We start from the raw sequence: 12,185 nt of genomic DNA, 5'->3' as shown, positions 1-12,185 counted from the left end.
AATCCAAGTAAGGGTGTCAGGGCACCAGAGTCTGTTCTAGCAATGCCAGATCAAAGCTGTACAGGGCATCAGTCTATAGAATGGTAAATTTTTATAAGCTTGTGTGGAATATTTTGCGTCCCCAGGATACATCATTTCAGTCCCCCCACATCCAATCCGCAAACTCTTTTATGGCTTAGTTGGTAGATGAATTAGGAGATACTGTATTTAAACAGTGATAAAGAAAGGGTGCATATAAGTGGCAAGAAGATTTGGATTTTCATCTCATTTGAGGTGGCCAGCTGCCGTAGACAGACTGTACTGTACTGCTGGCCTCATTGACACTGACTTGTTTTGTTGTAGGGCAGTGGCCACACCAGTGAAGCCCAAAACTTAGTAGCTGCTGCCGAAGTTTACTGTTGATGGTTTAGTTGCCCCATGTAGCTTCTGTCTGTCCACTATTCTGTCACTAAGTCTTCCTTCTGTCTTGAAGGCTCATTGCACAACATATTGAACAATATGGGGAAACGTACTTAGACCAACTGGTTCCACCTGGATCTCCTCGTCGAATGGCCTGCATGGCGTTCAGCACCATTCTAGGTGAGTACTGCAACATGTGCAGTGAACTAACAGCTATAATAAGAAGAGTATGGAGAGACTAAAAGCTGATGACCGACCCAGACTTTACTGCTCTAAGATGATAAACTTTGAGGAGTCCTTACAATGCCTGGACCCAGGGCTAGAGTGTGTTTTTTATAAATATTTTATATTTTCTCCTTGTTAGTTTTGTGTCAGCTTCCTCTTGGGGTCCTTCCACAGTGAATATGACTTTGTTGAACGTGAATCACATTTAAAGTTACTTCCTACCTTCTTCCTGTTAGGCTGTGTCTTCCCATAACCTAGACCTAGACTTGAAGGTAAGAAAATGGATGGATGATGGCAGCAAATAATGAAAACTATCTTTTAAATAAATGTATTAATGTACAATATGTGGTAACACATGTAAACATGCCTAACAAAGGTTCAAAGGCCACAAAAAACACAAAAGGACAAGTGACATGACTTGACGTGCATCATATTCTCAAGCACTTAATTCAATTCAGGACCAGAGCCTACACCGTTCACTTTCAAGGCAACCAGCCCACTGCATGGCCCACTCACTCACACACACACACACATCCATAGTCATTCAATATGGGGCTAGTTTGGAGCTGGCAAACAAAATGACAGGCCTGTCTTTGGGGTGTGGGAGAAACAGTTCTGTACTCGGAGAAAACACGTGCAGATAAAGGGAGAACTTGCAAACTCCACACAGAGAATGGCTTCATGTAAAAATTCAGCTTGTACATGCATCAAGTACAAGGAAATTCTTTTTTTAATATCTTGACCAACGTGTAGGTCACTGCGTGTCAGGATGATCGTCAGCTTTGCCAGTCATACTTTTGGGTAATCAAATCAATGTGGATGAGGGGAGATGCTCAACCAAAGAAATGGCTGGTGGTCAACAAACAGAAGGACCCTACACATAGGATATGCTTTTGAATTGAAAACAAGACTCTTGACTCTTGAGGTGGGTCCTCAAATAAAAAGCATGACCCCTTGGGAAGCAGCTTCATGTCTTTGAACTACTTTCTTTTTCCGAGTTATTTATTTTACAATATTTTACCAAAAAATATACGCATTTTGCATGTTATGCTCATACGATACAGTAGCATTTTCAACCCACAAGAGAGCATACTTACGAAAACGCTGTCCAGGGCTGGATACTTTTCAAAATACTGGCGCAGTGTGTCAGTGTGGCCGGGTGAAAGCAAAGATTTCTGAAAAAGCAAATGCCATTATGTGGATATTCCCTGATTTGATCCTGCTCATTACAATGTCCCATTCCCAGATTGGTCACACTTCATAGAAGAAAAACATATTCCAACACAGCGGTCATAGAAGAGTTGCTTTACATGTTGCATGTTGTGTTTCTTATTGTAATTTTGCCCATTTTTTGAAATTGTGATCAAGTAACTAGTCGCACTGCATGATAGAGTTGCCAGTTCATCTAACAACATCAGTGCCTCCATACATCAAGAGAGATGGCCTGACAGATGTCTGTCTACATCCTTGTATATGTTTTTCATTGCCATAACTAATGTGGATTTTTTGAATGCTACAAATCATTTTCTGTAAAAAGTAATAAAGAGACTAGGAGCACTAGCAGTAAGAAACTGTAGATTTTAGGGCACATGAGAAAATACATTTTATGATTAAAGAAAGGAACAGGAAATATCATCAAGATGAAAAACGCACACACATATAAAAGTTATATTCACTTATGAATAATTTCTCAGGTTTTGAATCTACAATAACCCCAAAGAGAACAGAATGGTGGCTCTGTGGCTAAAGGATCTGAGCTGGTAACTTGAAGCTTGCTTCACTGTTGGGCCCTTGAGCAAGATACTTAACCTGCAATTGCTTCAAGGATCACTGTACAAATAGCCGACATGGCACTCTGGTATGTAAGGTATGCATGGGGTATGCGAAAACTGACAAATTCCTAATACAAGAAATTATATATGGCGATTAAAAACAAAAAGTAGGGTCATTAATGTCACGTAAACAGAGTATAGTGAAATTCTTACTTGCATGTGCTGTGATTAGTGAGTACACGGCTCTTCACGTGTCTCATTACCTGACTGGCCACCCTTCATGGAAGAAAAACATATTCCAATACAGTCAGCATAGTAGAGTTGCTTTCCATGGCACTCATTGTGTTGCTTACCTCTATGTGTTTAAATTGCACACTGCACGATAGAGTAATTAATTGAGAATAATTTCTTAGGTTTTGCATCTACGATAACCCCAAACAAATCCTTTGCACAAAAAAATTTTATGCATACTTAGGGTCATTGTTGTCACGTGTACAGAATCCGGTGAAATTCTTATTTGCATGTGCTAATCAAAGTAACACACATGATTAGTAAGTACATATATCAATATACACACTGTATAGGCAGTCCAGTATTGTGTGGAAGCCTTGTGTACTTTAAATAGTCCACAGAAATATTTCCTGAGACGGTGAATTTAGGCCTTTTGGATTAGTGTGTCAGTAGAAAGAGAGTATGCTAGGGTTACAAACATTACTTTTGAAAAAGTGGAGCAATGCAGTAAGGTGTTTGAATGTCTTTAAAGTAAGAAATCAACATAGTAATAGACAGCTTTATAATTTAAAAATGTGAGATCTTTGCAGGCATACAGCCCAGTGCCTGATTAAGCAAATACAGTCATATGAAAAAGTTTGGGAACCCCTCTTAATTCTTTGGATTTTTGTTTATCATTGGCTGAGCTTTTAATATATGACATGCCTTATGGAAACAGTAGTATTTCAGCAGTGCCATTACATTTATTGGATTAACAGAAAATATGCAATACGCATCATAACAAATTTAGACTGGTGCATAAATGTGGGCACCAAGACAGAGATATTACATCAATACTTAGTTGAGCCTCATTTTGCAAATATAACAACCTCTAGACGCCTCCTATAGCCTTTGATGAGTCTCTGGATTCTGGATGGAGGTATTTTTGACCATTCTAACATACAAAATCTCTCCAGGTCAGTTAAATTTGATGGCTGCCGAGCATGGACAGCCTGCTTCAAATCATCCCATAGATTTTCAATGATATTCAAGTCAGGTGACTGTGACAGCCATTCCAGCACATTGTACTTCTCCCTCTGCATGAATGTCTTTCTAGATTTCGAACTGTGTTTTGAGTCATTGTCTTGTTGGAATATCCAACCCCTGCCTAACTTTAACTTTGTGACTGATGCTTGAACATTATCCTGAAGAATTTGTTGATATTGGGTTGAATTCATCCGACCCTCGACTTTAACAAGGGCCCCAGTCCCTGAACTAATCACACAGCCCCACAGCATGATGGAACCTCCACCAAATTTGACAGTAGGTAGCAGGTGTTTTTCTTGGAATGAGGTGTTCTTCTTCCGCCATGCAAAGCGCTTTTTGTTCTGACCAAATAACTCAATTTTTGTCTCATCAGTCCAAAGCACTTTCTTCCAAAATGAATCTGGCTTGTCTAGATGAGCATTTGCATACAACAAGCGACTCTGTTTGTGGCGTGAGTGCAGAAAGGGCTTCTTTCTCATCACCCTGCCATACACATGTTCTTTGTGCAAATTGCACTGAATTATAGAACGATGTCCAGATACACCATCTGCAGCAAGATGTTCTTGCAGGTCTTTGGAGGTGATCTGTGGGTTGTCTGTAACCATTCTCACAATCCTGCACATATGCCGCTCCTGTATTTTTCTTGGCCTGCCAGACCTGCGTTTAACAGCAACTGTGCCTGTGACCTTCCATTTCCTGATTCCATTCTTTACAGTTGAAACTGACAGTTTAAACCTCTGAGATAGCTTTTTGTAGCCTTCCCCTAAACCAGGAGACTGAACCATCTTTGTTTTCAGATCTTTTGAGAGTTGCTTTGAGGATCCCATGCTGTCACTCGAGGAGAGTCAAAGGGAAGCACAACTTGCCCACCTTAAATACCTTTATATCTCATGATTGGACACACCTGTCTATGAAGTTCAATGCTTAATGAGCTCATCCAACCAATTTGGTGTTACAAGTAATTAGCATTGAGCAGTGACAGGCATTCAAATCAGCAAAATGACAAGGGGACCCACATTTGTGCACAGCCAGTTTTTCACATTTGGTTTAATTTCATACAACTAAATACTGCTTCACTAAAAATCTTTGTTCGAAAAACAACCCAGTGCTCAGATGTTCCTAGGAAATGAAAGACATACCACTGTTATCTGTTTGGTTGAAAGTAAATTATGATACAGGCTGACAGGGGTTCCCAAACTTTTTCATATGACTGTACAACAGACAGGTGCTAATAATGGTCAATGAGGTCATGTGTAGACTGAACCAAAGTCATTAACTAAAACAATAAAACTGGTCAAGGAACAATCAAACTAAAAAGGAGAAGTGGCGTTAGATGTGATGGCTTAACCTGCATATGTTACTCCGTGGCAAAAGTGAGCACAACAGTAAGACACAAGGTCTCTCTCTTCCATTCATAAATTGTGCGGCAGACGGGTGTTTCCTGATGTGCTGCCCGAGCTCTTTTACAGAAGCACAAGCAAAACAGGCAAATGGTGATGCAGTGGTCAGCCATGGAGAATGAGTGCAGCAAATAAGAAAGATATCAAGCTAAGTTCCCTTCCAGTCTGAATCTCCAGTACTGCTTTCAGCACTGAACTGACAGAAGCCACTGGGACCCTGGTACAGCAACCTCACCAGAAGTGGAGACAAATGGAAGCAGCTGTTCTGGACTGGTGAGTCAAAACTTGTTCCTCTAAAAGGAGTCTGAAGAGTACAACGGTAAAGGACTGTAAAAGTTCCCTGCAGGTCTGGGGGTGCATTTCAGCAATGAGTTGGTGATTTCATCCAAATTGATGGCTTCCTCACTGCCAAGAGGTACAGGTAGACTCATATACGTCATGCAAAACTAACAGGGAGGCAGGAGTCTGGTTAGACCCAACTTCATTCTGTCAATGACAATAATCCCAAACACTTGGCCAAAATTGTAAAATAAAAACGGTCTGCAGTGAAATGAGGAACAGGAAATCCTGCAATAGATGGCATGGCAATCACTGAGCCCTGATCTCAACATCATCAACCAGTCTGGGATTACAAGGAAGAGAGCCAAAGTCTGCCAAGAGACCGTGACAAGTTCTCCAATGGCCGTGCAGGTGGACCTTAGAGAAGTGGTAGGGTGGTCACACCGAATGTTGATTTCATTTATATTTGTTCTGTTTACTTCACTTTCTAGGAAGCTTATTGATTGATAAAAACACTATTCACTGCATAATTGTTCCAAAGTATTCCATCTTTATGTCATTTTTTTCCACAAGTGCCTAAGGCTTTTACACTGTACTGTATATAAAACTACATAAATCAAACATCGGTTTTTATGACAGTTATCAATTGTGAATTATTAAGGAATTATTAACACAAAGTTCACAGAAACAGCATTTGCAGCTGAGCTCAGGTGACAAGTCATACGAAAGACTGTGGAGAGCTAGAAGACTGGGAGAAGTTTCAAATGAATAATTCTTAAAGGTGGTGTGTGTTGCCTTATCATCCTCTCGTTTTCTTGCTGCTTTTCCAGATCAGGCTCATGGCTACAACACGTGGAGCTAATCTGACCCCAAAGTGTTGAGGGAATTCAAGCTTACTAATCAATTTGCTTCTTTCATGTTTAGCTGTTCGTCCCAGCAAATTAGAAAATGTCTTTCAGGATCCACAGTAGGTTATTAGGGACAACAGACCTAGAATGGGTTTACATGGACTCCAAACATAACAGAAGGTGAATCCCTACTGTCATCTTTGTGATACATTTTGAGGCTAAACAAGAGTGCCACCTCTTGTGTCTTTTAGTGCTCAAACAGAAGAACATTCTGCATCTGGTCCAGGCAGTTCCTTACGGACGGATTCTCATCCAGCCGGGTCCTTTGTATCAAGACTTATTCCGCACAGAGAGCGACATGTAAGGTTCCAGCATTTTTTTTGTCTCTAACCATTTTTGGGCCTGTTTTGGATTACTTGACATTTCAGTTATTTTAAAGAACAGTTACTCAATAAGTTGTGATATTCTACTCTACGACTTAGCCGTTTGATGGGCACTTCTTCTATAGCGCAGTTAAACTTTGACATTTTAATATTTAATAAATTATGGTTCTGTTAATGTACAGCCTTTTAACTGATTATTGTTGTCGAGTTTTAAACCAAGAACCTGCACTCTTTGAACTGTCTTGATCTCTTTTAAACAAAGCTTACAGAAATGAACTGCTGTCCTCAAATAGGATTTCTAATACTAACAAATACTGAAAGTCAAACGCCATACACTTTAAAAGTATGTCCGCCTTCAGTGTTTAAAAGTTCATGCTAACTGAACACAAAAGAAAGTTTTGATTTGGCAAGAAACACAAATCCTGTTGGGTTAAAAGCACAGGAACCTGCAGGTTGAAGAAAGTGGATGGTGAACATTCCACAAGTCTGTGAAAGTCAGATAGTTCTGTACTGCTCAGAAAAACAAGATTATTTTCAAAATGAGATAAGCTGCAGTTTCTGAGGAATGACAGAGAAATACTGTATGTTTATTTAAATATATTGCTAGCAGCTTAAGGGACACAAAGAAGGCACAGGACGCAGTGAGGGCTCCGCATTATAGGTTCATCAGGTCGTACTTGTCATGGGTACAGAGTACAGCGAAATCCTTACTTGCATGTGCTAATCAACATCCAACATGCTGGCACCATGATCTGTGAGGAGAACTGTGTTACCTCAAAACCTCTGTCTTCCAGATATGCAATAACTAATACAGGCCCTGGGGAACTGATGGGCAACTGACGAGTTGCAGTTCTCACAGATAATCCCTGGGAGTCCAATAAATGTGTAATGAATTTAGTTGGGACAGAGAGGTCCTAAAGTTAGTTAGTTGTCATTTTAGCTACAATCACAAGTGAAGTAGGCAACCAAACAGCAGTGCAGAGTAGGCAACATTACTTACATGTAAGGCATCCCCAAGATCTGCTTGTGGATCAGGTCATCTCTCCAGAATGGATGATAGGCGAGGGTAGAGAACGGTCATAGAGGGGGCAAGAATGGGCAAGAGCCCAATGGCCACAGACCTGCAGGTCTTATGTCAAAAAGGTTTGTAGAACACCGTCTGTAGATAACCACAATTCTGTTCAGGATGGGATGATAAGATGACAGTTGCTATTTCAGAAAAGACCACATTAAGACTTGCTCGGGTTTCACAATAAATCTAAATTCAAAATGTGAGGATAGAAAAGAAAAACTGGAGGGTGTAAAACAAAGGGAACCTGCAGAAATAATACGGCTGATTCTAAGAATGAGAAAGATCTAAGAAATGGTGGAGTGACCAAAGACAAAAAAGGAGGAGGCCAGGAGAAGACCAGCCACCTTCAAATCTTTTAAAAATCTGCAAAACGGCTTGAAGAAGGTCATCTATCAACTGTTCAATTATGGCTGGATTGAACACCAACAGTTTTTTAAAGGCAACGGCTACTTTGTGCAGGTCAGTCCCACTGTGTTGTTATTTTGCTCAAGCTTTTTCAACCAATTCTTTATTTTCTCATGATTTGGCCTTTATTTTTTTCACTTCAAGGCGACAATGTCCCATCTCATCTTCTGTACCTCTTTGCTCTGGTGAGGGTCCGGGTTGCAACAGACTGAATATGATGGATCAGAGGTGTCCCTCAATCACTGAAGTCTTCCCACTCTAATGCTTTAACACTTCATAAATTCATCTATACTTTTTAACTCCACTTCCCCTCCATATAACATTGATAGAGAAATAATGATAGTTAAAATTAGAATGGATTTAGGCATTCACTGATGTCAGGATGTAAGTCTTTACATATGATAACTCAAATGACATCAATCTGAATGAAATTTTACGAAGTTCTTAGTATTGTAAATGCATTTCAAGAGATGTTCAAATACTACAAATATCATTTTATTGTGGCCCACCCTTGTGACAGAATGGGGGAGGACAATATTTTTTCAACATCATATAGGACTCTTTCATTTTATTCTAAATAATATTAGGAGCTTTGCCCCCTGCTCGCTTCGCTTACCAACCCCCGGGCCTGCGCTACACGCTAGCCTCTTTGTGATTTTGCTGCTCGCGTATGGAGATGCGGATGTACAATTTAAACAGATTCTTGTTTTCATGGGAATTGTTACATATGCATAATAGGACTAACTATTTTACATTACAGCGAGTAATTAACCAAATTAAAAAATAGTAAAATGTAATAATTTGAAAGTAAATTATGTTTCATGTTGCATTAGAATTATTCGTTGCATAATACAATTTCATTCTATTTGGCTTTGAAATTAACAAGCAAATACTCTTTAAACTTACACTTTTACTGTAAAACTTCAGTAAAAACAATTTTTTCAAATAAATTTCTGTCAATATTGCATTGAATTTTGATTGTGCTTGGACTTTCATCGTGACAACACAACGTATAACTGCCCGTGATTGAATTTTGTTTCTTGACTTTTTTGAATGTTTGGCTCTGAGATTTGCTAATTATCTTTGCCAGAGCTATTCTCACGGGAAACTGTTAACGTTTTAATACGAGTGGCATATCAAGATCTCCTTTGGTGTCTAATGTTATCGGCAGAAGATGTACTACATTACCTTTGTTGGATACATCCTTCTTTCTACAGTAATTTGTGCGGAGGAAGACCGGACAGCGATAATAATTGTAAATATTCTTCGGTATATATTGTAAGTTGATGTTTTCATCTTTCGCACGATCACCACTAATTGTTTCAGCGTAGTCTATTGATACGCATTTAACCAATTTGCCGTGTAACCGATCGACAATTTTTGCATTAATTCGTTTGATCATTTCTCGGTGCTAGGATTGCCCGTGTACTCATTCCTTCTGTTGATAACCCTTCGTGATGAAATTCTTCAATACGATTTCTTTAATTGGGAACTTAAAGTGAAGAAAACATTAAAATTTATAATATCTGAGAGAGCAGGAACTGTGAGAAAAAGGTTAAAATTTATAAGAGCTGAGAGAGCAGGAAGTGTGTCCGTCAAAAGCATTCACACGAATGAGAGGTGAGAGGACTGTGTGCGTGGTTGAATATGGCTGAGAGGACGGTGTGACTTGAAAAAATCTCTTGAAAAAAGTCTCATCTCGTCTCTGGATTTTTTTTATATAATAAAGAGATATTATTTTAATTTTTTTAATTAAAGAAGTCCAATTAAAGGGCACTGTTGGCAGTTAGCACTTCATTGGAGACAAACTTTGCAAGTCCTCAATGCAGTGGCATTTTGATAAGGTGGTCCACCACTCCTGGCCTTCTTGTTTCAAGGCGCTCACCCTATCACAATGAGCGAGTAATACAACACTGTAACAACCTCATTTCAGCCACCAATACCCGTGACTTTATTGTTTCAGTCACTGATCAAATGTTATGATTGGAGACAAGGATGGAACTAAGATTTTAGCTCCAACATTCTCATCACTGTCTAGTGCAGAGCCCACTAGACTAACTGAGCACCATGATCAGCTTTACCCTCACTGGAGACTAGGAAGTTGGTGGGGTCCTACCTACTTGGGCTGGCTGCTCCACCCTCAGTGACAGAGAGCAGGATACTTTTTTCAAGGGAAGAATTGTAACTTCACATACAGTGGTGCCAGATCACAACTAGACAGAATTCCACTTGACTAAACCATTCCAGTGTATCCTGAGAATTAGATAAAGCCACTGACAAGAAAATTACCAAGCCTCAATAGCCTCGTCACGAAAATTACAAACTGTGGAAGAGAAAGGACAGATCCTTGTCAGACTGCAGACTTCATTCTGCTTAAATGGACTTGATCTAATGACAATAAGTGAGACAATACAGAAACAAAATGGCACAGAAGATCAACTGCAGTGTCCATTACAGCATTTCTTACAAGGTTCTCCAATGGATGTGGTTAAAGGCTTCAGTTGGTTCAAAAAACAACTTGGAGACCTAACTGGGAAACTGTAATGACTCTTCAGAATGCCCATGAAGGGGAGTAAAGTTGGTCTAATGTTCCAGAGACCTGGTAGAATCACAATTTGTCACCATCTACAAATGAGGAATCAGCCTGTCAATCCAGATCTGCCATCACTACATTCCCCATAACACCAAAGAACAATGCTAACTAACATCCTGGACCTTCATGTCCATCCTCATTCGTCCTACAAACTCACTACAATGAAGTGTCACAGTCACTGCAGAGTCTCACCCACATCAATGGACTTGGCCACAGAAGGTGCTTCTGTCATTGTCAGCCTTGAGGAAGTGTTTTTTCCTCAGATTTAGCAAGTGTTTAAAATGTTACTTTCACATCTCAGCAATATTCTCTAAATGACATCTTCTCCACCCATACTGTAAATGGACTGAGTGACAATCCACCAGCCATTCTTGAATCTTTAAGTGGTTTGTCAAAACCAGGTGGAGATCACCTACAGTTATTAATTCTCCAGATTTCTCTGGCACCACTGCCCTCACCATGAACTTCTTGATCTACTGCTGTCTGTCGCTCTTGGAAAAAAACAAAAAGCTTTTTGAACTTGACCACAATTAACTCAACTTATGATAACGGTAACAAAACGTGTGTGAACAGAGACACTGGTAGACCTGTGGCTGCTGTTAGAACCTTCTGTCCCAAGTGGTAGCCTTCCTAACCAGGGTCTAGAATACTTAGATTTCCCTTCCGTATTTTTATATCCAAACCTCCCAGACAACACAGGTCAACTGGTCACTAAACATTCCCTGCCAACAACCACCGAATGGCCAGGCTCTGCAGATAACTCAGAGGAGATGCAAAGTTAGGTGGTTGGATTCTGGAATGCCATTTGTATCCTACTGACAGTTGTGCCATTCGTGGCCACACTAGCAGTACAAGTCCACTGGGTCATACAGGCCGAGGACGATGCCATCTGTGCATTTAAACAAGTTTGACTTTAATGGTCTCAAACTCAGGCTATTAGACCAAAAGATGAGGGTGAAAAGACCTTCTGTTTACTCCATATGCCTTTGTATTTCAGTTTAAAAAAATCAAAAAACATCACGTTGCTGGCAAAGAAATATCTTAAGACAAACATGTTTGTAGCTCTTTAGACGTGACCTTGGACTTGAGACAGAGAAGAACAAAGTTTTGTAAATGAGAATGGACCATTTGTTGTACACATCTCATTGGGTTTTCCTTGAAATTCTAAAGAAGGCGCAGGACGCACATTTCTAAAGTTATTGATTACCGGAAGCTCATGGTCCATCCAGTAAACACTTTTTACAAGATTTTAGAAGCTCTCTAAAAATAACTAGGCACTGACTTATGAAGAATTTGATTCAGTCATCGGCCCCGGCAGGCCCCGACACAAACTTGTTTTTCAAAGCACCTCAACGTACAGTAAATTGATTACCTGCAGTCATGGCGAATGAGATCAGCGCGGCCGCTCTCAGCGGTGAATTATTTTACACATCTCTGTGACACTCACAGCAAAAGAGGCTGAAACTCGAATGCACTTTAGCATGGCGGTGGTGAGCCCACTCTCTCGGAGTCCTAACATGACAGCATGTACGTGCTGAGGAGAGCTTTGATG

General features: G+C 40.1%; 1 protein-coding gene across 1 annotated transcript in view; it reads left to right on the top strand.

The window, feature by feature from the left end:
* rec8b (REC8 meiotic recombination protein b) overlaps positions 1-6,671 on the top strand; it is a 78,221-nt gene extending 71,550 nt beyond the window's left edge. Inside the window, exons 17-18 of the mRNA XM_051922482.1 lie at positions 473-579; positions 6,432-6,671. Of these exons, the coding sequence (XP_051778442.1) occupies positions 473-579; positions 6,432-6,544 (220 nt within the window). The 3' untranslated portion in view covers positions 6,545-6,671. The remainder of the gene's footprint in view (positions 1-472; positions 580-6,431) is intronic.
* The last annotated feature ends 5,514 nt before the right edge of the window (positions 6,672-12,185 follow it).

This window comes from Erpetoichthys calabaricus, chromosome 2 (genome assembly GCF_900747795.2).
Source record: "Erpetoichthys calabaricus chromosome 2, fErpCal1.3, whole genome shotgun sequence".
Lineage (NCBI taxonomy): Eukaryota > Metazoa > Chordata > Cladistia > Polypteriformes > Polypteridae > Erpetoichthys > Erpetoichthys calabaricus.
The sequence above is the reverse complement of the archived record's forward strand: the minus strand, read 5'-3'. Positions and strand labels throughout refer to the sequence as shown.